Below are 24,679 nucleotides of genomic sequence, written 5' to 3'. Positions count from 1 at the left end.
GATGGGAATTCAGGGTAATGAATAAGTTAATTGTTAGCTAAAAAACAAGCAGGAATAAATAATCATCTACAGACCAAAATGAATCGGTGTGTTGTTAGGCGGCTGTTTTATAAATTGGGGGTCAAAAGCAAAGCTGTGAGTTAGTTGTGTATCTGTTTGTTTCAATAAATTCTGTGTCAATTCAGAAATGTGTGGCTGAATGATCAGCTCAAATCCAATGGAAACAGAAATGAAGTGAAGCTGTTGAAGGAGCCAAGCGGTGAGAAGGCATCCAGCTGTTTGAAGCCACAATTCTCACGAGAGCTGAGAGTGGGTGACATCATCTCACAGCTTTCCAGTAATGGAAACAAATCTACAGGAAAAAGCGATGAGCTGTGTTGGAGTCTACAGGGCGTAGCTGAGCGGCGATGTGGCAGTTTCAAAGCATTAGAAGAAATCTCAGCCGAACGTGAGCAGGAGAGGGGTTTGTTTGGGTGGAGAAAAAGCTCCAAAACAAGCGTCAACATGGGAAAATGTAGCACTTTATGTTGCACAGCTGATTTCACCCCTCTCTGCCTAGCTCACACACACTCACACAGTAATAAATGTCATCCTGCCAGTTAGAATGTACAAACAAATGCCAGTCTTAATCTCTCTATTTGCCTTATATTTGCACTGCGTTGCCTAATTATATTAGTAATTGTAAAGGAGCCTGGTTCAAAGTCAACACAGGGTTGGGCGGCACGGCATTAGGTAAACACTGATAAACAATTGGAACTGACAGAGACAGACGACCTGTTGGACTTCATTTCTTGTAACTGGGGATTTCAATAATAAATGAGCAAATGAAGCGGATCAGCAGGCTGGCCCAGTTCAGCCTCTCACGTGCATACACGACATCTTCTGGTCTTGTGTTTCCTTGTAATTCAAAGCAGCTTAAACAGAGGCAAGAACTCAGTGTGTGTGTGTGTGTGTGTGTGTCTGTCAGGAAATGCTTTTCTCGATTCTGAGGGGAAACGCTCGCTAACCGCCACCAGAATACATTCACAGAAGAACCTCTCTGTCACAATGTTCAGGGTGAACAATTTAAGAGTTCATTTCTGAAATGATATGTATACAATCTAATGAAAGAGAAGAATTCATTTCCAATAAAAGTCGTTTGCTTACACACACTGGCCATGGACACATTAAATATGGACATCCTGTATCTGATATGATCTGATATTTGATATGGACATGTCTTAGTTATGTCTCATGTCTCAGACGGACTTCTGGCCGTTTACAGTAAGTGAAAGAAGAATGTGCAAATAAAAAAAATCTAGCTTAGTCACTGGCTGAAGCATCTGCTGTGTAAAAAGCCTCACAAGACTGACTGAAGCCACGCTGCCTGGCTGTGCTGCACTGATGACGCTGTTTCCATCTGACAGGAAGCAGGAACACCCCCCCCCCCCCCCCCCCCCCCTTTCCTGCTCTCTGACAGCCACATCCTCTCTTCAATTCTTCTCACTTGGTTAGTTTTACTTCTTTCCATCCTTTTCTAATGCAAGCACTCTCATTTTTGTTATCCTCGTCTCTATGTGGAGTCTAACATTGCGAACATGCTTCGCCGGTCATGAGGGAGAGGAGTGGCAGTTTATCACACACATCTCCATTCTGAGCAAAGCTGTTCAACAGGACATAGCTATGATGATAGAAATGTTACTTAAGAAGCTTTGATGTGTTTTTCGCCCCAAATACTTCCTCATAGCATTAATGACAGCACAGGTGCTGGGAAGAAGTTTAGCATTCATGGAAACAAGTTTTCATGTTGATAAACTAGTCTCTTATTGTTTCATTCCATCACCTCTCAAAGACGAATGTTTCAATCAAAGTCATTGCACAATGTGAGAAGTTTTGCTCGACTCCCTGCACGAGACCAGGGAGCCAATCAGAGCAAGGATACATAATGGCTGACTGAATGGAGATAAAAAAGTACTTTTGCACAGCTTGCCCTTTTGGGACAATGGGAACATTCCGTTATCCTGCGCACGGTGATGTGCTCGTGATGAGCTGGCGGCCCGACAGTTAAAAGCAGAGCAACACTTTTGCAAACATCTGTGCAGCTAGGCATTCTCTGCGACCGTTATTCAAAGCAAGAAGTGCATGGAACAAAAGAGGTTTGCAAAAGAGGAAGGACTCCAGGAAATCGATTTTTTTTGTCATTTTTTTATTGCTGAATCTGAAAGGTTCCTCAAAGTCATGCAGGAAGAGATTTCCCAGAGCAAAAGAGAAACTTCTTGTGTTGTTTTCTTTCTCGGGTCCTGTTGTCCTATTGCCTTCCTGTCAGATCACAGTGCTTTTTACACAGAGAGAAAACAGGTTCGTGTTGAGTTAACAATTAGATGCAGCTCGATAACACCTTTTGCTGCTGTCCGCTCCCCCGACAGAAACTCCACAACCACAGACCACTACAACAATGGCAAAATAATTACATCTTTGTTTGGACAAATCTGTTTCACCCAGCCTTCTCCATGGTAACCTGAACATACTTCTCTGGCATTTATGAGGAAAGGGTTAAATAGAGAGGGCAGGATGGGAACTGGATTAATCGTAGGCCTCACCTCATCTGGTTTTGTTGTTTCTGTGGTGGTTAGCTGGTAGCTGCGTGTTGTATTTCACACCTGGATCAAATTACATCACATCATTTAAAAACAACAATGGAGTTTTGTTGGAAGACAAAATCTGTACAGCCAGGACACTTAGTATGTTTGTCTTTATTGTTGTGGTTTTTGATGATGTAATGCAATATAACATACAAGTAATTCCGGTTCTGGTTCTTGCTGCGAGTAGTTCAGATGTAAATGAAGTGAAGTGAAGGTCTGATGGGGGCAAATGAAGTGAATAGTACATAACAAATATAACATCATTGTCAGGCTCAGAAGTAAACAGACGTTGTACCTGCATTTGTCTGTGTGTGTTCAGTGGTTCTAGACAGGATCCCCTGGGTGGCCCCTGAGGTGCTGGGGGCCCCTGACAGACTGACGCTGGAGTGTGATAAGTGGAACTTTGGTGCCACAGTGTGGGAAACCTGCAGGGCTGGGCTCTGGATCGGCTACGCTGCCATCTGCTGGTCCACTGTTCAAGGTGCAATGATTTTCAGTTGTGAAAAGAGTTGTGTTCATTTGTTGGAAGAATTAGTTGCTGGTGTGATCGCATCCATTATTGATAGAAGGGGGTCGGTGCTCTAAATCTGTATAAATACTTATACACACAACCTGCTAAAACCACTGTCAGCTTTTAATAACAAGAAAATGGATGATATCTACAGATTTTTCTGCTGCCCCACATTTGTCAGGAAGATCCACTATGATGGGGAAATGTCGACAGTGACGACGGTAGAGGGAGTCTCGTTTAGCACGCAGCTTTCCATTCTGACAAATCTGTTGGACAAGATAAATGATCATAGATATGTTTGATTCTGAGAGAAAGGAAGAGAGACAAATACTAGAGAAGCTTCCGTTTGTTTAATTATTCCCAGTTCCTCAAATACTTATCAATCCATACATACAATCATGACAGCAGAGGCCAAAGAAGCAGTTTGGCTCTCGTGAAAATAAGCATGTTAATAAACTAGTAGCACGTCTCTCATTGTAGAAGTGTGAAGAATTGTTGGATGATTGAGTTTTGACATAATTGCTGTTTTTCTATCACCGCTTTCACACAGAGATTGCAGAATACTAGCAGAAAAGTTGTTCAAGCTTCTGTCCCGGCACACCAGCATTCTGTCTGTTTACACTTCAAGAACTTTACCAGGTATTGAGTTTGTTTTCACACACATTTCGGCATCCTGCTAGCTGTGTCAAAATATTTTTTTTTATATTGTCTTGTTATTTTCTGTTATGCTGTTTTTCCAATAACTCCTAAATTATATCTTTCATCCACTAGATGAAATCAGATTAGATTCTACTGTATTGTCATTGAGCAAAGTACAGGTACAAGCCAATGAAATGCAGTTAGCATCCAACCAGAAGTGCAAAACAGTCATGGGCTCAGATTGGTCTTTTTTATCTCAACTCCTTCCGTTACATCATTCAGCCTCCAAGACAGTAAGGCACAAGAACACAATCCTTTCTGTACACAACATCATCCCAATACAACAAACAGAAATGGCAAACAATTTTCACTGAACAAAGTCAAATAAATTAACAAAAAAACATTGATTTCAGGAGCAGTTCATGAGCATTCAACCCTGAGGAACGTGGAGACCACAGCACAGCTCATCACATCTGAAACCTCATTTTGACCACCAGGTATCAGTACTCAAACTGTAGCGCATGTAGCAGCAGTGGTGCTTGGAGCGCCTCCTGGTGGTGGGGCAAATCAGCAGCATCTCAAAATATTGTGAAATTGGTGAAAATTCTGCAGTGGCAAAATAATCATAAATAAAATGGGCTTCTGCAAGATTAAGCTTTTCTTAGTTAAATTATCATTACCTGTTAATTAAGAAGCCAGTGAATTAGTTGCCTAAGTCAGGACAGATCTTGTCAAACAAAAGAAGTATCGTATCGTAAGCATCGGAAAGTGACATTAAAAAATCAAGTGAACGTTTAGCTCAACGTCACATGGGTCCTACAATGGCTTAGCAGCATCAGCTTGATTCAAATCCCTCCCTAGATTTATATTCTGTAGAAGTGAAGCTGTTAGGGTGGTTAGAGTTCACTAACTTAGAATCAGGTTTAGACTGTAGGAAGTCTATGAAGCCCCACATTTCAGGTTGGGGTTGTGTACTCGATGCCATGTGAGATATATCTGAGGCGGCAGGAATCTGTGCACCAACAGGAGTTCTTTATAATAGCAGGGGTTATATCTATCTACTTTGTCGGAGGGAATGTAAAGTCCTCCTGTCTTCACACCCATATGGGAAGAAGGAGAGAGTCCTGCTTTGGTGAGACACATCCCCATGTAGGCATCGTCAATGGGAACAATGGTTATGGAGTGAGACATGTTGTATATAACCATGGCAGTATAGCCAGACAGGAGGAAGCCTCCACCTCCACAGTATGGCGGGTATGATTCTGACTCATACACCTGTTCTGGGACATAGTACTTGCTTCCTGGGTGTCTGATTGGTCCCACGCCCGCGATCAGGTGGCCAGTGAAGAGGTGTTTACTTCCGTTATTGTCTTTGAGGCCTTGGAGATACGCGACCATGTTGTCTGTGTGTGCAAAGACATCGTCGTCACCGTTCAACAGGAAGCCAGCGTACGGACAGTTCCTCTCCATCCATTCCAGGAACAGAACCTGCTTCAAGGTGAGGTTGAAGAAAGAGTCGTTGAAGTCCCACTGAAGAATGTCATTGTAGTCACGTTGCTCCAGCTTGAGCAGATCGTTCAATCTCTCCTTTTCGAGTCCTGTATTTGTCGTTCCGGAGATAAAAACCCTTCGGATCCACTTGCCATTGTGTAATCTCTCTTCAGCCCAGGTTTTGCGCAGGACCTCTCGACGGTCGTAGTTTTCAGGAGAACTTTTAATAACCAGAAAAAGGAAGACATCTGCAGATTTGTCTGCTCCTCCACATTTGTCAGGAAGATCCAGTATCATGGGGAAATGTCGACAGTGACGATGGTAGAGGAAGTCTTGAATGCTTTGAGGAAGAGACTTGAAGTCGGCGATGTTGGCAACGGACTTGTTTTGTTGACAAACTGGCCAGGAATATGTATATGGTGTCCTGGTGACAGGTCGACTGCTCTCCACGGTCACTTTTGTCACTATTGGCGGAAGACTCTTGGTTTTGAATTTAGGGAAGTCTGTAACGTGATAACTGAACAAGAGCAAAAGAGATCCGATCAGCAGGACACATATTGCTCCGATTTTCTTCATCCTCAGTCTGCAGAGACAAAACAAAACATTGCTTAAGTATCAATTGGTCTCAGTCTGGCACAAAGATGAGCACAATGGTAAATTAAGAAATGCAAGAGCCAAAGATGAGTTAGATGATGAAATGTAATAAGGTATAATTTAGTATGAGTGTATGTGTGTTTAATTCAGGAGTGTGACGGCATTGCAGTAAGACACGGACAGGGATTCTATCACTGTGCTAGAAATACTAATATTCATATTAATTACCCATTTTTCTAGTTATTTGCTTTTAAAGAGAAACTGGAAAATGTAATACTGCCCCTTGAAGAAGCTTTGATGCCGTTTGCTTCTTTTCTCCACACACACACATAACTGAGGTTTGTTACAGCTACAGAACAGTGACGATGCAGGGATAGTTCATTACATTACATTACATTACGATCATTTGGCAGACGCTTTTATCCAAAGCGACTTACATTATATTTACCACCCTTCACAGCAATTGAGGGTTCGGTGCCTTGCTCAGGGGCACCTCGGCAGGGGCTCGAACCGGCGACCCATCGGTTCCCAAGCAGAAGCACTACCCACTGAGCCACTGCCTCCCGACGGTGTTCATATACTAATGTTCAATCAATGTTTTGCAAAAGTCAGGAACTGTTACTATTATTACTACGTTATTACCTCTATGACTTCCACAGACCCAAGCAAGCAATAAAGCATCAGCTGACAGAATCAGACCTCATCACATCCCAGTAAAGAAGTGACACCCAGTGACAGCTAACAAAAAGACTTGTGCATTACTTTGCTTCACCCCATAGTCATTTACTTACCGTTAAGAGTGTCTGGTTGTGTCGTGTGTCTGTGCCTGAGGTCCTTAAGCACAGAAGTCTTGTATGAGCAGCAGCATCACTAAGGGCAGTGTGGTGGGGGGGCGGGGCTGAGCTGCCTGTGGGCGGGGCTAAACTGTGTGACGCCTGGACTTAAGTATGTGGACACCTGACCGTCATTGCTACTGGAGCTTGTTGGACATCCCTTTCCAAAACCAGGGACATTGATAAAGCTATCATTTATATAAATGTATTATTATGGACCCCGCCCTTCAATTAAACTTTATTTCTATTGCACCAAATCACAACAGAAGTGATCTCAAGGCAATTTTCACATTGAGCATCTCTGAAGAAACCCAACATGCGCCCATGAGCAAGCACTTGGTGACAGCAGCAAGGAAAAACTCCCATTTAGACGTCTCACAATGGCTCACACACTGTTGGCACATAGTTGGAAGCATATAATCGAGACACAAATGCAAAGTTCTTTACAAAGACCTTTAAAGACATTAAAGGTACAGATAAAGGAGAATGAAAATGAAAAGTACAAGAGTCAGAACTGTTCAAATAAAAAGTATCTATACATCTCTCTCTCTCTCACACACACACACAATAAAGCAAATGAAAGACTAAAAAAGTGCACGATTAACTTTTGTCAGAACATTCCCCACGGTTATAAAGACGTTCAATCATCTGCCACACGGAAGCCCACACACACACACACACACACACACACACACACACACACACACACACACACACACACACACACACACACACACACACACACACACACACACACACACACACACACACACACACACACACACACACACACACACACACACACACACACACACACACACACACACACACACACACACACACACACACAGGAAAACAATATGTGTGGGACACGTGTGTCAATTTTTGCAAAACAAAAAGCATTTTATTCATTATATTAGCGTTATTTCTCTTGGTAACATGTAGAGCATCTAGCAGCATCTTTGATCTGTGGGTCTACTCTACTAAAGCTGATATATAACCCTAACCCAAAATAAATACATTGTTCACTCAGAAATAAATACAAACCGTTTCTCAGCAGGTTAGCACCTAAAGATGTTTCACATTATAGCAGATCTCTAAATACCTTTGAGACGATCAACCCAACATACAATCAAAACTACACAAAAGGCAAAACACAACAACAAACAGAAATCTTCCCACAGTTGTTCCCACCAAAACTCAAGAGGGCACTGAAACAAACTGCAGCCAATCAAATCCACTGAACCTCTCACAGGCACAGCTTACACCACAGGTCCACAGTCACAAACCCACACACACACACAAGTGCACACACACACACCAGATCAGGCTGTGTAAAACCAGGGACGCAGCAAATCTGGTTCAGCTAACTGGGTGACGGTGCTGTGGGTCCCCAGGACAAATGTGAGCGTTCATGACCGAGTCGTTGCGGTGCCGTTTGTGCAGGATCGGCCACATCAGCTCTTAACATGCCATTTATTATTTCTCGCAAGTATTGATCACGTATTGTATTGCTGGATGACATCACCTCACATTAACCTGCAGGATGGCTATTACTGAAGTGCATCTCTCATTAGTTATCAGGCAAATCAAAGGTTCAACAGGTTCAAATTCAACACCCGGCATTTCTGAGACGATGTCCAAAGATTACAGTTCAGCGACTAAAGGCCGCAGAAGTATTGCAAACAGCCCCCATTATGGATTCAAGTTTCTAAGTAAATACAATCCCAAACATAAATAATTCAGACTTTGACAGATTGTTTCTGAAGTGTAAAGGCTGCACCACCACCACGCCTGATGCAAACTGATAAGGCTCCTCGCTCCCCGGCGTTTTGTGTTTGGAGAATGAAACTAATGACTTCTTAAATACAGACACGTCTCTGTGCGACACCGACTCGTCCAAATGCTTCAGCTCGGAATTTGTTTGGTTCAGACGGCGGCGGATGTCTCGGACCGGTGACACGTGTCGTCGTTCACCGCCCAGGTCGTGCTCAGGAGCGTCACCTGCTGGCAGAGAGCGCACACGGCTTAGTTAATCACATTAATTACAAACATTTATGTGCCAGAAAGGTGTAGAAAAACTAAAAAGGTGGCTTGCCGTGATGGAACGTGTGTGTGGGCCCTTGGGCGGCCCCTGGATGAGCGGGTCCTGGGACTCTTTGAGGGAGAGGTGCTGCGAGGTGAGACTCCCGGAGGGCCTGAGCTCGTGTCTGCACCCCCACATCACCATTCCCACCACCAGCACACTGAGCACCACTGCAGACACACACACACGCACAACACAACACACACCATGTCAACGCTCTGTTTGACCTGCCAGATGTGTGTGTTTTGTTTGCCGTGATAAAAATATGAAAGAAACTGACCGATGACAGAAAGGACTCCAGCAGAGGTTGAATCAGATAATACAGAGGTGGGAATTCCGTGTGAAATGGGTGGAGTTTCTGGAACGCCGTCGTGTCCTGTTCCGCGGAAAAGATGGTGGTTACTCCGAGGGCAAAGGTCAGCAGCTTCCCAAAAATGAGTTATCCCCTAAGACAACTAACCGTTGGGTTGGAGAGCCTGGTGAACCACGGCCACGCCCCCCGGTGAGGTGACGTTCCTCAGCAGGACGTGGAAGTGGTCACCGCTGTGCTTGTTGGCTCGGCACAGGGAGCGAGTGACGCCTTCGCTCCAATACACAAAACCCTGGAGCAGAATGAAAGGAGACAGAATGAAGGGAGTTTGCGAAGATAAATGAAACCAAACTAAAAGCCCGTGCAACACCGTGTACCTCAAACACGGCCAGTCCAAAGGGTCGGTCCAGATAACCGTTGGACTCGACCACTGTTTTCCGGTGGCGGCCCTCTAGAGTCACTCTGGAGATGGTTCGCGTCCCTTGGTCGGCCCAGTAGAGCAGCTGACGAGGCATGTCTACAAAACAGAATTCACATCAGTGCATGAGAAGCCAATGGAACAGCGACTCAGCTGCTTTCAGTGTGGCCTATGCGTACGGAAGCTCTACTTTAAATTGGTTTTGTAAATCTGCATTGGAGTTTTAAGCAGAATTCCCAAACTGAGCACAGAGGAGTGTGAGTGCATACCAAGAGAGAGGGCCACAGGGTTGCGTATTGCGGATGTTACCAGTGCTATCCTGCTCTGACCGTCTGAGTTGGCCCTCTCAATCTTTGGGGCGCTGCCAGCCTCGGCCCAGAAGAGCAGCCTGAGAGAATAAAAGCACACAGAGTGAAAACACGCAGCTAGAAAAGGTTTGGGATTTCGTAAGAGTAGAGGAGGAAAAGCTTGTTTGTTCCATCGCAGCAAATGTTCAAAATCCAGATGTTCATTATGATCTGATCCAAAACAACTTTCATTTTGAAAAACTGGACTTTAAGAAAACAGGGTCGGACATTCAGGCTATCCGTCAGTAACATTTATGGAAATCCAAAAACAAGACAAACACAAAGGCGGCATTGTGTTTTAAGGTGGAATTCCTGGAATGGCTGCAAATATTTCCATGTAGTAAGTTCATAAAACACTTCTCTACATCAGCACTGACTCAAGAGATGCATTCAGGGATGAAATACAAACAAATCCATTATGCACTCTTCCCTTGACAAATAAAGGAGTTTGTTTGCAAGATGATATTGGATAAGCCCTGTCAAGACAAAGGGAACATGATGACACAGATGATAGAAAAACAAGGGAGCTTTCAGAACACACACCCAGATCTGAGTATGAGTGTGTAAACATCAGCCAACCATCGGGCCTCAACCTTCCACCTTCCTCCCCAGTTTCAAGCCGCTCATCTTATCTGTTAAGTCATTATCATCATAAATGCATGTCCGGACCACATAACTACATAGAGTTTGCTTTTATAGTGGTTGTAAATTGAATTCTTTAGGGGGTTTAGGTTAACATACAGTGAGAAGTACCAGTACCAGTGCCAGTTGTGAAACACAAAAGGTGCTAAACTGAGGATTATCCATTTCAAGTTCAAAACAACCACTTCTCTTCTTGCGTGACGCCACCGACCTGAGCAGAGGATCCACAGCCACAGCAGAGGGCTTATCCAGGCCTCTGATGAGGAGACGCTGCGCTGAGCCGTCCAGCAGGCCAACGTGAACAGAGCCGCCCTCCATACTGGTCCAGTAGAGCAGCCGATGGATCCAGTCCACAGCCAGGCCCGACACTGGACCTTGGACTTTCAGTACCAACACAGCATCTTGGGGCTTCTCCTCCGTGGAACATCTGAGACACAACCAGGGGCGAGTTGGACAGATACAGCCCATTAAACAAAACGAGTCCGGTTCCATTCAGGTAAATAAATCCTGGCTTTGGCAGTAAACCTGTCTCTCTGTCTGGATTGATAAACAAGTACAGATTTCATTGCCCATTTATCAATCCTGCGTTCTGAAATTTGGTAGTGATGTCATCCCATCTGTCTGTCTGTCTGCAGCCTCACTGATCCACTCCGGGTGTTTACCTGTATATGGAGCCTCGTCCCTGAGGGGCCCAGTACGATGTATGGTTCGAGGTCCAGGTGGCCACGGGCCCCGGGCCTGAGAAGTGTGGGGTCAAGTCCCGGGAGTCTGCACCAGCCACGCTCACCCGCTGCAACCCTTCAGAAGAGCTGAACACCAGCTGAGCCACCTCACCTGGAGGGACCAAGAGCAAGAAGCTGCGTTCAGGTGCTTCATACGGCTGCACCACGCACAAACTCATTACAAAGAAATTGTTTGCCAAAAGTACTATCTGTCTAAACCTTCAGTAGTATATCATCATTACACCCGACAGCCACTTAAGTGTTTTATTATCACCATGGAGGAGGAACAAAGCTCTTATTAACAAACAATCCCCAGGCCTATTTCTGACGCACCGGTGACACACACTTTAAAAGGATCTTTGTTCTCAACACACTTGTGATTCCAATTAATTATTTCCTCTTACATCGGCATAAGCCTTTAACATTTAAAGGCTTTTTTTCTAAGCTGATGTAAGAGGAAATAATTAATTGGACAGCCATACCATTCATATGAATGTGTCAACGTTTATTAAGGAGGCAGAGACGTGTGGACCTTTCATCTGAAGCTTCTTAACAGCCATCAGGGTTGTGTGCCAAAAACGCAAACAATGCCACCTTGACCTGTAATCTGTGACCTGTAGCATGGGTGTGTGTGTCTGTGTGTGTGTTTGAAAACCAATATAACAAGCCTTGGAAAAATCCACTGGTCTTGGATGAATGGGACTGTAGCAACTGTTTGTCATCACAAATTCCCTGACGTTTGACAGACAGGACAGAAGCAGAGGCAGATGACCGAGGAGAGATGTCATCTCGCTTCTCTGTTGAAACGCGTGGTTGGACACGTGTGGATAGTTGAAAGCCTCTGGGGCGTTTCACAGGTTTGCTCACCTTTGACCTTGCACTCCCCGTTCACCGGGCTGCTCCTGTAGCCCTTCTGGCAGGCGCAGGTGAAGCTGCCGTTGCCGCGGACACACAGCTGGTCGCACACATCCCTCTCCAGACACATGTCGATCTCTGGATGGGATGGAAGAACGGTGATGTTACGAGTTCCATTTGCATGCATTTTGCCTAGTAGGACTTACAAATGAGGTTAGGTAACGTTTCAATCTGATTGTTATTTTCTTTTACATTGAGATCCCAAAATACCAACATTTACACACAACAAAGGGAATCACTGCTTCGATTGTAAGTTGGACCTCTAATGATTTGTTGGGTCTGAAGGCACAACAAAGCAAAAAAAGCTGTTGTTTAATTTAGAATGATTGAGTTTTTTTTGTCAAATACCAAACCGCTAAACGGCGCCAACAACAACAACAGATAAGTGGAACTGAGCGATAAGTCATCAGGCGCCAGTGGGGAGAAAAGGAAAACTGTGATCCTGACACTCCTTCTTCTTCCTTCTTGTGCAGCAGGCAATTTGTCACAGCTAAATCAAATAAGTTACACAATTGTCAATTCAAGGATAAATGCGTGTCGGCTCCTGGAAGGGGCGTGGCTTACAGAATATGACGCAACTGAAAGTGTCAAAATCATTACGTGAGCGCGTCTCGGCACAATTCACCGATGACTTCTGGAGTGACGAAGGTAAGATCCAGTATTTGCATTACGGTGTAGATGATATGATCAATCAGTCAACAGGATTTTTGTTGTTGAACAGATGTTGCCATGGTTTCATCAGGTGGCCGCTCACCCTCACAGTGGCTGTCCCCGACCAGCCTCATGTTGCTGGGGCAGTCACAGTGGAAGCCCATGTCATGGTCCACGCAATCATGGGAGCAGCCTCCATTATTCACCGCACACTCGTTTTGATCTGGGACAACAGACATGGCAGCACGTCAGTGGATTCACACGAGGACATCAGGAAGGACAAGGATGGATCACATTAAGTGCATAGTTGAAATGAAGAAATTAGCAAAATATGCAAGGCAAATTGATAAACAGAACATTCTTCTCAAAACAAAACTCCTCCATGTTCTCAATCTCTCAATTGCGAAACATGAAATGGCTCCTTTCTTACACATTACTTGACCGGCTGAAACCTTTGGTTGCATCACTTACTGCGTCAAAAACAAATAAATGCCCCCAAATCACATAATGATTAACAGTGGCTGTAGTTGTGCTCATATAGCTCCACAGAGGTCGCAGGTTATCCAGTAACCTGACGCTCAGTATCAGAGGGGCTTTCTGTGAAGCATCACTCTGCCGCCCTCTGCTGGCTGGTGAGCAAAAAAACAACAAGACGGCTCCAGTACAGTTACCTTCCATTTTCCTGTAATGTTGTACTATTACAAATGCATAATAAGAACTTTAACACACTGCCTTTTCATGACTGATTGTACACAAAGTATTGTGGGACACTGAGGGCTGCAGACTGACCACAGTTCTCTTCATCGCTGCCATCAGAGCAGTCAGGTGAATGGTCACACCTCCAGGACTGGGGGATGCAATGCCCGTCAACACACCGGAAATCAGACGCTGCGCACTCGGGAGATGTCTGAGGGTGAGGCGGGCGGCACAGGCGGGCGACCTCATCGCTGCCGTCGCCGCAGTCGTCCACGCCGTTGCAACGCAAACGGTGAGCTATGCAGCGTCTGCTGTGGCAGGCAAACTCATCCTTCTCACACCACACCTGGCCTGAGAAACACAGATGAGTGAGAGGCAGAATGGTGACAGGGAACAATAGACAAGTGTGCTGTGCTTGATGTCAGAGTCAACGGCTCATGCAGTGTGTGAGGTGCAATGCAGTGAAATGCAAGACAACAGTTAGACTTTGACTCTATCTGATGACAGCAGTGATACTGTGGGAAACAGGAAAATCCCACAAGCGTCCTCTGATGATCCCTAGAATCAACCTCAGGAGTGCCATCGATGCTTGCGCTTCTTTTCTTTGAGTAAACCTCGAATCACGGTTTGATCTTGCTTCATTTTGTTCTGCTCAGCTTTCCAAACACGCGGAACAGCAGGTGATCAGGTATCAAATCCTCTCCACCCTCCACCCATCATCCATTTTTCTGTTTCCACAGTTGTTTTTTTGCTGTCTCATCTCTACATTGAAGCCAACTGTACCAGCTCTTAGTAAACAACATGAGTGCAGTATGTGTGTGTGAGCGGTGTTGGTGCTGTACTCACCACAGTGGAGTTCGTCTGATCCGTCCTTACAGTCTGCCCGTCCGTCACACACGCTGTTGGTCGGGATGCACCGGCCGTCGCTGCACCTGAACTCCAGCTGCTGCTTACACACTGACAAGAAGTGACCCGTAGCACCTGACACACACACACACACACACACACACGCACACACACAAACATAAACAAAATGTGCACGTCAACTCATGAACTAGTCAAAGAGGCATCACTCTGGAAAGACAACATAAACTCTACAAAGCTCATGTTTACTTTTTATTGATCGTCAGAGGTTTGAATTGAATGAAAATGTCATTAAGCAGCTGTTACGTTAAAATCTCGAACAAGAACAAGGTGAATTAAGAAGAAGGTGCTTAAAAAAACGTCAAGTTACTGTTGAATTGTGGCATGGATAACTGTCAACATAGTTTACTGTTTACTTAGTTGACTTTACTGTTACTGGCCTTTTCTGTCGGGTTTTGTTTACATTTCTTCCACCTCTAGTTGATCAGTGGCGCCACCTAGTGTACAGGGATGGGTGATGTAGTTGGGTTCAGCTTTTCCTTTGCTTGTTGTACTTCTCTGTAAAATTTATAGGAACTGGAGTTTTTTTTTATCATTTTATATATGATTTCTTTTCATGTTGGGTCTATTTTAATCACCATGAGCGCAAAACTCCATCTGTGGCAATGGTCCTCTGCATGCTGACACTTTGATATCATTCGTCGTAATCCAATTATAAAGCTTTTTATACTTAATAACGGAATAATTGCAGTTTAATGACCAGTTTGGAGCTCTTGGAATCTGAACATAGCACTATTTGAATGTAGTGCAAGAGGACACATAAATGTGACATACGTATGTCAATGCACATTTCCACATATTCGATTCTGCCTCACAACAGATGAGATGCATTGACCAAGAAACTTCATTCTGGAACATCTCATTATTTTCACATTACAGCTTTAAAGATAATCCAGCCTCACATTGGGTTCAGACAGTAACATTGACACACAGCCTCCATTCATACTCTCGCATTCTTTCTACTGAGCAAACACGCGTGGAGCTCCACAGCGGCACACACACGCACGACTCATTCCGGTGTTTTTACCCCAAATCAGGTGGTAGATAAGCGGCGCAGTCAGCAGCAGCGGGCGTCCAAGGTGTCCCATGCTCGGTGCTCTCGCTCTTACTGGCGCTCGAGCGATCGGCGCGGGGTAATGACGCAACATGTACACGACAAGCACGCGCGATATATGGATGAAGATCGAGAGATATGAAGATAAAGAGTTTGTGACTTTTGAAATGTGATTACATTTAAATAACGCTCCCGCTGTGGTGTGAAGCTTTCTTCCCGGTATTAGAAGAAATTAGCAAATAGTTAAGTTTGTTTATAACGTATATAACGACCTTGCTATACATTACATACATGAACACAGGAAACGAGTTACACACGTGACTCGGCTCTTTGGCTGCTTTATGAGTCACGTGACCTTGAAATAAAACACACACAGCTGTCAGTCATGGAGCGTAACGTTAGTGTGTTTATATTGTAATAAAGGTAAACAAAGTTGATTTCGAAATTGCTTAGTCTCCCAGTGTGGAAACAAACGTGTGTGTATATTTGGTAAAAGTTGAGTATAAAAATAAAAAGCTCACGTTGCATTAGTTTTCTCATTAAGTTACCTTGCTCAGTTAAAAGTCTTCTCGGGTTTCCTGTTGGACTTCAATTAGTCATGCAGCCAGTTGGGTTAATGTGTGTTTAAGATCTGGTGGGCTGCTGGAGGCCGGAGTTTGTTTGCAGAGACCCACCGTTATCCCCTGAGCCGTTGTGCCTCAGCCTGCAGTGTGTGCGTTTTGCAAGACATCCACAACTCTGGAGCAGCAATAAAAACAGGCATCTATGTTTTGAATCTTACACTTGCCAACACGCCCCATCATGTAGAGAGAAATGAGAAAACACAACAAGAATCAGTAGTAAATTACTGAACACATTTTATTCACATTTTCTATTGTACAACATATATGTGGTCGGGCCTCTACAGCTGTGTTGGGAAGGTGAGACTTGAATGTTGGTGTGTACCGACGCTCAGAGGTACGGCTGGTCAGTGGACAGCAGTGGATCCTTATAAACGGCGCCGGGGGTCACGGGACTCTTCACCGGGAGGTCAGCAGCTTGGCTGAAAGAGGTCAAAGGGTCATAAGAAAAACACTTACAGGGAGTCACACACTCGGCAGAAAACACTTACGCAGAATCGCAATTCTCAGTGACAAAACAGGTTTGGTGGGTCAGACTGCAACATAATCAACAGCATGAGGTAGAACATTCTTAGACGGATTGAAGCTGAAATCTGATTTATTTGGTTACGGCATCAGATATTAAGGTCATCTGACTGCCAAACGTTCAGCCTGAAGCGATTTTTGTTCTGATTTTTAATTCTGCACTCAATGTGTCCATACAGGCTGACGGGGCAAAAACACGGAGGATTAATGTTGCATTCAGGTGATCCTCATCCGCTCATACAGTCAGGAAACCTCACCAGATACTTGGGTTCAGGGAAATAAACATTCTGGTAAGTATGAAGTGAAAGGGTCACATGATGTATGCTTAGGCTACATGTATTCTACTTGTTTGTTAACAACTAAGAAAGTGGATTGGAGAGCTGTCGGTTTTCCTCCAGGGAACTGCCGACATGCCCTTGAGCAAGGCACCGAACCACCCAAACTGCTCCAGGTGTGTCGTGTTTGCATGACGACGTGTTTACTTGTGATTTGACTCAATAACGTTTCTTCTCTCTTTTCTTTCTTGACTGTGTTACCATGACAGCAGCATATGAAACTACACACTGAGCTTTGGGCCTTTACCTGCCCGCGGTGAGAGCCTTCTGTGAGGACATCACGACTGTGGCTCGGACAGACTCCCTGCGTCCATCTCTGCTGAAGTAATAGTTGTCGGCCAACTTGTGGCTCGGCCCCACGGGCAGTTTAGCGGGCGGCTGCGTTCTGAAAGAGAAACAGCGAAGAACAAAGTGAACGAACCTGTGCGTGGTGACGTGCTGTGGCTTAATGGAGGTGAAATCAGTGGATGACCTCTGACCTTTTTGCGATCTCCCCATAACGTAGCTGCAGTTTGGCTTGCAGGTCTTGCTGGAAAAGAACAAACACAAACACAAATGTCAAAACACAAACTCCACACGAAGCTACCAAGCTAACCCGCTCCTATCCAATCGCTTCAATGGGGGTAATTTACGCACTGAACTGTCTATGTTCTTACTCGTTCTCAACTCTCCAAGCTCCCAACGTGTAAAGTTTGTCTGTATTTGTGTTGCTTACCCCGGATAAATAATTCCTGAGCCTCTGTATGATCTTGGTAGCGGTAGCCATGTTTGCTATTATGAAGGACGACTGCGCTCCTTCTTCTTCTGAGCTTCCGATGCCGGTTAGCCACCATTGTTACATGTGCAGCAGCGCCTCTGTCGGTAAGTGGCGGCGGTAAATTGAAGTCTGCCCTGTGTTTGTTTGCCCTATTCCTGAATCGATTTCAACCCTGGTCCAGCGGGTGGCGGTAAAGCACCGCTATGTTAAACGCTCCCGTACATTTAGGGACGAAAAAGAACAACTAGAGCGGTGATTGGACAGAACCGTAACGTCATTAAAACGCAACATTTGATTGGTTCAGTGAGTTGACCAGGGAAGGTAGTCAAACCGTAAGAACGAAGCTAGTTCGACACAAAATAATACAGAAATACAAACACAATGGTGAGTATTTAACGGCGATGTATGGCCTTTTATACTTAAGACAAATTGATGCTTTGTAAATCATATCTGTTGCTCAGCTGACTGTATTTGTAGCGCTGTGAGGCTGCGATGCTAAGATAAGTTAGCTGCCGTGGCGCTTAATGAATCAGCCGCACGCGCCGAGTGCAGAGCAGCAATGGAGCCGGCACAACATGACAAACAGAGAGAGAAGCGTGAAGATTATTAGATTATTGAAAAGCTATTTGTTGGATTAATGTCTTCAGTAGAATATGTTAGGGTTCCATTGTCGGCTCTTCATCATTACAGAATCTGACGGGGCACAAAAAAAATGACTGACAAAAATCGAACATATTCATGGCTTTAATTACACTGAAAGAATACTGTGTTTACCCCAAACAACAACAACTCGTCAAATAATTCTGCTTGTTATAAACCACAGTTAGCCTGATATAACTGTGTAACCTGTTACCTCTTCTTCATCCATCTCTGCAGCTTCCTCTGTCCCTGCTGAAGACTGCCCAGAACCACCCTATGGTGAGGAGACACTGACCATTGATGATTAATCATTCAGCACTATTCAGGCGAAGGCACTGCAGAAGTGACCAGCCACCATAACAACGCATCAAAACCTGCGATATGAAGCAGCGAAAATGAACAAACATTCATGTGAATGTTAAAGAACCAAATGTTCTGTTTTATTTTATTTATTTCAAGCATTTTATTGTTTATCAGTGAATGTTATCCCTGGAAGGATCATAGGAAACTGATGTCCAAATGTTATCTCTGGAATGTTCTCAGCTGGTGGAGTTAAAGAATGGAGAGACGTACAACGGTCACCTGGTCAGCTGTGACAACTGGATGAACATCAACCTGAGAGAAGTCATCTGCACCTCCAGGGTAAAGCTGAGCTCTGCCTCTCTTCTGTCTCAACAAGCTCATTGAAAGGTTTTAGTTGACTTACAGTGTTTGCATGCACTGACCTCCTTCTGCTGCTGTGCAGGATGGAGACAAATTCTGGAGGATGCCTGAGTGTTACATAAGAGGAAGCACCATCAAATATCTGCGAATCCCGGACGAGATCATCGACATGGTGAAGGAGGAGGTGGTGTCAAAGGGCCGCGGGCGAGGAGGCGGCCAGCAGAACAAACAGCAGGGCAAAGGAAGAGGAGGAGGAGCCGGCAGAGGTGAGCGCAAACACAGCCCGAGTGATGCGGTTCATAATCCCAGACCCCAATGTTTGGATCATTTTTAATTTGACTAACTTTGACTTAGAAAAAAGACAGCCAATCAGGAAGCTTGTGTGTGTTTGCAGGTTTGTTTGGTGGCCGTGGCAGAGGGATGCCTGGCACCGGCCGTGGGCAGCAGCAGCAGCAACAGCAACAGATGCTGCAGGATAAGAAAACAGGCAAACCGCAGGGGATGAAGAACCAGCACTGATGCCGTTACACTTCTGCCATCACTACAACACTCACATCCTGCCCCCCTGCTGTGCAGTGTGACGCTGCTCACTGCAGAGACGCTGGGACCACCTGAGACAAACTGTGTACTGGCACTTCATTTTTCTTTTTAAAATCATTTGACCTTTGTTTTTAGTGACCTTATTCCAGTGTGTCAGACTCAATTTAACAGACTTTGTATCGGCCTCTTGTTTATTCATAATTTACCTGTTTTGTAAAAATGGTTTTCCATCAGTTGGTACACTGGAATTAGTATTTTATTTTACATTTTAGTTTAGAGGTGGTTGTTTGCCTCTCAGCGTCTCCTCAGGTGTTTCCACAGTGACGGAGCTCCAACTTCAGTTGTATTTCTGTTTCATGGCGTTTTGCAGTTTGCTTTGTGTTTGTCCGCTGTGCTGCAGTCTGATGGCTGCTGCTCATCACTCTGGGGAAATGTAACACTTTAGTTAAGGCATTTGTATGACACATGACGTTTAGGATTCTTAAGTCTGAAATGAGTCCCACATGTTTCATGTTGGTTGGGTTTCATTTTATTTTTGTAAGAAAAGACAATGATGTAATTTATTTACACGTGAACATGAGAATAAAACACCTTTTGTTAAGCAGGTTGTTATATCATCTTTTCATTTATGAACACAAAAAAGCTTGAGGTGGGGCTTGAAGTGTAACAGCCTGCCTACTGCGAGCCAATGGGCATGCAGAGAGCATCCAAGTAGCCATGCCCACAAACGTCTAACTTTATGAGGAAGGGCTTGATTTACACTGAAAATAAACATTGGATCTCATTAAAACTGTCAGGTAGAGTTTAATCTTTAAGTTTGAAATGTAACGAGTGATTGAATTATTACTTTAGTTTGTCTTACACATAGCACAGTTATTGCAGTAGAGTCAAGAAACAATCCTTGGGTTTTCTTTCTGTAATTCTACAATTGGGTAATTGTGGCTGAGCCTCATAAGGGATATTGTTGAATACGATATGCATGTATTTTACATTTTGAACAGAAAACCCAAGGGAATGTGTTTAAGCAATAAAATCATGTTCAATCAATTAAATAAACAACCTATAAAACATTGAAAGTTACAGATGTGAGTGAAGAGGTTTCAGCAGCTCTCAGCTCCATTCACTCCAAATTGGGACACAAACAGGAATTCCTTTAAAATTACGACTGATGTCAAAGAATACACCAAGCTAATAGTGTATTTCTTACTAAACAAGTGGATTGATGTGTTAATCTCAGTCGGTATGTGTGTGAGAGAGAGAGAAATGTTTTGTTCTCATGAGTCATTCTCGTAAATATCTGAAAAAAGAAAGAAAACAAAACCAATCACAAATCATTTGGCTAAAAGAAACAACCATAAAAAGTGAAATACATTAATCTGGATTGAAAACAGTTACACAGACTTTGTTACAGAACAAAACGCACATAGATGTCAATAACAACTCACCCACTGCGTAGTCAACATCATCATATATGTCTCCTTCCCTGCAAACAGAACATTGACAAAAAGTTAAATTCCAATTTCATTACGAACCCGCAAACACTTATTTATCCTATAAACTGAGGAAGATCCACTTACAGCAACAGAAGAAGAGATTTGGACACGAAACCAACTGTGAGAGGATACACAAGAGACAAAACAATGTGAAACAGTCATGTCACTGAATTTCGTATGGAACAATTGACCATTAATCAATCAATCAATCAGCAGCTATCAGCAAACATAAACTCAAAGACAGGAGGCCTTCACGTACATTTCCCATACTGGTTGCGACACAGTGCTTTCTTGTCGTCGATGAACTGGATGATGTCCAGGACCTCCCCCTGAACCACCGGCAGGTCCTTGGCCCCCGGCTTCTTTATGATGCCGTTGGGATTGACCATCATGGTGTGCAGCACCTTGAGTGGCCCATCGTACTGGGAACAGTCGTCAGGTTTCACATTTATTTCATTTCAGTTATTTTTTTAATTGCTTTAAATAGACGCAGGAAATATTTACCTTGAATTTTTTCCTCAGCTCCTTCTCCACTTTGGCATCGCAGCTGGAAAAATATGTGATATTATTTTGTGTAATTTTCCAAGATTGATACATTGAAGAGGTAGAGACGCTCCTCATGGCTACATGCATCACCTGACTTGGAATTCAGTGACTTAGATGTGGACAGATACCTGATCTCAGGGGGCGGCGGGGGGAAATCCACAGGTAATGGCTGAACGTCATCATAGTCATCTGAGCACAGAAGGACAAGAGCCTGATATGTGAAAGTAAAAACTAGAACAATCTGATAAATCTGGTCTTAAAAAAACAGTAAAAATTACAAAATGTCAGCTGAAGACTAAACACCTTTAATCGACAACCTAAAGCTGTGGGAATCAAACCAAAACCTTTGTAAATAAGAAAGTGAAGTGCTTGTTTCATGTTAATTTGACTCCTTTACTCTATTTTGGCTTTCTGAAGGTGAATAAACACAAATTGAATCAAACTTGAGATTAGTCAAGTCAAGTGTCAAGTGTTTATGTGTTCATCACTCACCTTCGTCCTGTATCAGGCTGCAGAAAAAACAAGAAAACACACACCATCACATCAACAGAGTGGATATGGAGGAGAAGAGCCACACAACCGAACCATGACGTGTGTTTACAAGATGGACAGGCTGAGCAGATAATCACACATCAATTCAATTTGTTTCACAAAAGTAAAACGAGAGAGTGAAGTCAAACTGTGACACGGAACCAGATGAGTTTTCTGTGTGTGTGTGTGTGTGTGTGTGTGTGAACAGGATCCACCCTACCTGTCTCTGCTACTGCAAGAGTCCGCAGCAGTGAACATCATCGGAGGGTCCGGCGGTGGTGGAGGCAATGCCGGTGAGTCAGTTTTCCTCGCCTGGAGCACTTTACGCTTCACCTCCTCATAGTCGATGTCCACGCACGTGTTGCTGATGTAGCCGTCTGCCAGAAGAGAGACACAACACACACACACACACACACACACACACACTGATCACTTCCATCTATGACGTGAATGCGACTTCAAGTGACACACAGGGACTCCATGGAAACATGATTTAGATTGTATGGCTTAGGGTTCAAAAGTGAATGTTCAAGGTCAAAGTGAGTTATTACGGCGCCACACACACTCACAGTTTCCGGTCAGCGAGCGAGCTAGCCACTTGCCCCCAGGGTTGTTCTTCACCCGGAGGATCTCCACGCTCTGGCCTTGTCGCACGCTGAGCTCCAGCTTCCCTCCGCCGTGCCAGTCGTGCCGGACCTTGGCTGTGTGCAGAACCTCCACCTCTCCCTGCAGCTTGAGCGCGAAGAAGAAGAAGAAGAAAAAGAAGAAGAAGAAGAAGAAGAAGAAGATCACCCCCCTCATCTCATCTCCATTTAACCTGCTGAGCTTCTGCGTCAGGATGTGTTCTCCGAGGTGAACAGATGTTGGCGGACGTCTCCTACCTGAAAGTTCTTCCTGAGCTCGTTCTCTCTTTTCTGCCGCTCCTTCAGGTCTTTCTTCTCCTGTTCACGCTGCTTTTTCGAGTCTTTGCTGTTTTTCGCGTCTTTGCTGTTTTTCGCATCTTTGCTGTTTTTCGTGTCTATGCTGTTTTTCTCTTCTTTGCTGTATTTCATGTCAGAGTGAACGTGGTTCAGCTCCAGTTGGTCCCTAAAGAGGCGCAGTCACAAGGAAAAATGGATTAATGAACTATTTTGAAGATTTTCACATCAAAGCGTAACATTTTCATTTTCTTGAAACATGCATCTTTACATCTTACATTTTGTAAGTTGAGTTTTCTCCTATTTCCATCTCATCATATCCACTTTTAATATTTAATTATAGAATTGGATTAGCATCATGTAAACATCAATATCGCAAAAAATGCAAAAAATGCTATCATTCAATGGCCAAAACACAATCATAGCACTAAAGTCAACTCAGCCAGTGTGATGGCAGTAATAACAGCAGTAGTGTAGTTGTAGTTGCAGCACTAATAATAGAAGCAGTAGTAGAAGACGCAGTAAAATGACACAATAATACAATAGCCTTGAATAAATCAATAAATTTGTATACTTACTCGTCAATAAACTCATACACCTCATCACTCTCCTGCAAGAGAAAACGGTTGCACGTTTAAAGAAGAAAACATAGATATTCTTAGATGAAAGGGGAAAGGATCGTGTTTGTTTCTGTGAAGCTGCGATATTCTCTCTAGAAATGTTTGGACATAAAGCTAAATTGTGTCGTATGTTCAAAAGTACTGAGATAATGTTAAGCTGGATTCCAAAAATGAGCAACATCGCCCTCTAAGTCAGTGTTCTCTCCTTACCGCGTCCGTACACTGTAAACTGTTACTGTCACTCCAGGACTCTGTGGAAGAAGATGAGATGAGAAATCACTTCATGGGTTAATCATTAAAACTACGACTACCTTAACTTTATCCCCCAAAATGACTATTAATACAAATTCAGACGCTTTCTTACCCTGCTTCTCAAAACTCCCAATGTCATCGTACGTCTCCTGATCATCCTCAATGGCTCTGCAGTGAACAGACGAGAAAGAAAACACAAATATAAGAAGAAATCCAGTCTTATCATTTCATTGTTTTATCAGAGGGAGAAACCAACAGGTTAAATCTTATGCACATTGGCTCACAGCTTTGTGGTGAGAAAGTGAGCGTCTCTATTTTTGAGGCAGTGAGCAGAGTGGGAACAATTTCCTTTTCTGCAAAAGTAACTTGCCTCCTCTCATTTAGAGTGACTGCTGAGAGCAACACTCGTTCGCTCACATACACACTTATGCTCTTGGATTGCAGATTCACAGATTTTTCGATACAATTCTGTGAGTCATCATCGGTGATGATGACAGACTGTGTTGCTGTGTTGTTGTGGTTCAGGGAGCAGGAGGCTGTGGCGGCTTCATACTCACATGGAGGCAGCCTGGTGTGGGAGCCTGCTGAGCTGCTTGGATCGCTCCGGAAGCCTCGGTTGACTGAATAATCCAGATGACGACGCGTTACTGCCTGCAGAGCCAGAGGAGCGGGCGAACGGTCACTTTCTGAACAACTTTGCTTCGTCTTCATCATCACATCACATCATCATGAAGATTAAACATATAATGGCTCACCTCCGTTCCTTCTGTTCCTCCAGTATGGCTCC

At 44.1% G+C, this 24,679-nt stretch overlaps 5 protein-coding genes across 5 annotated transcripts in view; 1 reads left to right on the top strand and 4 right to left on the bottom strand.

Annotated features, from left to right (window-relative positions):
- Positions 1-3,460: 3,460 nt before the first annotated feature.
- Positions 3,461-6,720, bottom strand: LOC143003061 (N-acetyllactosaminide beta-1,3-N-acetylglucosaminyltransferase 3-like). The gene is made up of 2 exons (XM_076153537.1): positions 6,644-6,720; positions 3,461-5,839 (listed from the first exon to the last, which is right to left on the bottom strand). Exon 2 carries the CDS (start codon positions 5,836-5,838, stop codon positions 4,711-4,713), a length of 1,128 nt encoding a protein of 375 aa, XP_076009652.1. The 5' UTR covers position 5,839; positions 6,644-6,720; the 3' UTR covers positions 3,461-4,710.
- A 1,898-nt stretch (positions 6,721-8,618) lies between these two features.
- Positions 8,619-15,519, bottom strand: LOC143002764 (low-density lipoprotein receptor-like). The gene is made up of 13 exons (XM_076153108.1): positions 15,428-15,519; positions 14,323-14,457; positions 13,570-13,827; positions 12,884-13,003; positions 12,082-12,207; positions 11,155-11,326; positions 10,704-10,919; positions 9,773-9,891; positions 9,463-9,602; positions 9,236-9,377; positions 9,056-9,151; positions 8,788-8,945; positions 8,619-8,693 (listed from the first exon to the last, which is right to left on the bottom strand). Exons 1-13 carry the CDS (start codon positions 15,486-15,488, stop codon positions 8,619-8,621), a joined length of 1,818 nt encoding a protein of 605 aa, XP_076009223.1. The 5' UTR covers positions 15,489-15,519.
- Positions 15,520-16,294: 775 nt separating this feature from the next.
- Positions 16,295-17,787, bottom strand: ndufa7 (NADH:ubiquinone oxidoreductase subunit A7). The gene is made up of 4 exons (XM_076153155.1): positions 17,650-17,787; positions 17,414-17,463; positions 17,182-17,319; positions 16,295-16,496 (listed from the first exon to the last, which is right to left on the bottom strand). The coding sequence occupies exons 1-4, from the start codon at positions 17,698-17,700 to the stop codon at positions 16,406-16,408; spliced, it is 330 nt and encodes a 109-aa protein (XP_076009270.1). The 5' UTR covers positions 17,701-17,787; the 3' UTR covers positions 16,295-16,405.
- Positions 17,788-17,958: 171 nt separating this feature from the next.
- Positions 17,959-20,134, top strand: lsm4 (LSM4 homolog, U6 small nuclear RNA and mRNA degradation associated). Its single transcript, XM_076153154.1, has 5 exons — positions 17,959-18,075; positions 18,568-18,609; positions 18,874-18,972; positions 19,076-19,259; positions 19,388-20,134. Exons 1-5 carry the CDS (start codon positions 18,073-18,075, stop codon positions 19,510-19,512), a joined length of 453 nt encoding a protein of 150 aa, XP_076009269.1. The 5' UTR covers positions 17,959-18,072; the 3' UTR covers positions 19,513-20,134.
- The window catches only part of LOC143002803 (uncharacterized), a 7,751-nt gene continuing 2,975 nt past the window's right edge, over positions 19,904-24,679 (bottom strand). Inside the window, exons 2-16 of the mRNA XM_076153153.1 lie at positions 24,648-24,679; positions 24,450-24,543; positions 24,005-24,060; positions 23,851-23,891; positions 23,599-23,630; positions 22,985-23,189; positions 22,673-22,835; positions 22,324-22,480; positions 22,065-22,081; positions 21,701-21,761; positions 21,531-21,573; positions 21,286-21,448; positions 21,111-21,144; positions 20,979-21,016; positions 19,904-20,830 (exon numbers count right to left, since the gene is read on the bottom strand). The exon at positions 24,648-24,679 is cut by the window's right edge and continues 554 nt beyond it. Of these exons, the coding sequence (XP_076009268.1) occupies positions 20,808-20,830; positions 20,979-21,016; positions 21,111-21,144; positions 21,286-21,448; positions 21,531-21,573; positions 21,701-21,761; positions 22,065-22,081; positions 22,324-22,480; positions 22,673-22,835; positions 22,985-23,189; positions 23,599-23,630; positions 23,851-23,891; positions 24,005-24,060; positions 24,450-24,543; positions 24,648-24,679 (1,159 nt within the window). The 3' untranslated portion in view covers positions 19,904-20,807. The remainder of the gene's footprint in view (positions 20,831-20,978; positions 21,017-21,110; positions 21,145-21,285; positions 21,449-21,530; positions 21,574-21,700; positions 21,762-22,064; positions 22,082-22,323; positions 22,481-22,672; positions 22,836-22,984; positions 23,190-23,598; positions 23,631-23,850; positions 23,892-24,004; positions 24,061-24,449; positions 24,544-24,647) is intronic.

The sequence above is a fragment of the Genypterus blacodes genome, unplaced genomic scaffold, assembly GCF_046128005.1.
Source record: "Genypterus blacodes isolate CSIRO-AG114 ecotype Tasmania unplaced genomic scaffold, CSIRO-AGI_Gbla_v1 ptg000058l_1, whole genome shotgun sequence".
Classification (NCBI taxonomy): Eukaryota; Metazoa; Chordata; class Actinopteri; order Ophidiiformes; family Ophidiidae; genus Genypterus; species Genypterus blacodes.
This window is presented reverse-complemented; position numbering and strand designations above follow the sequence as displayed.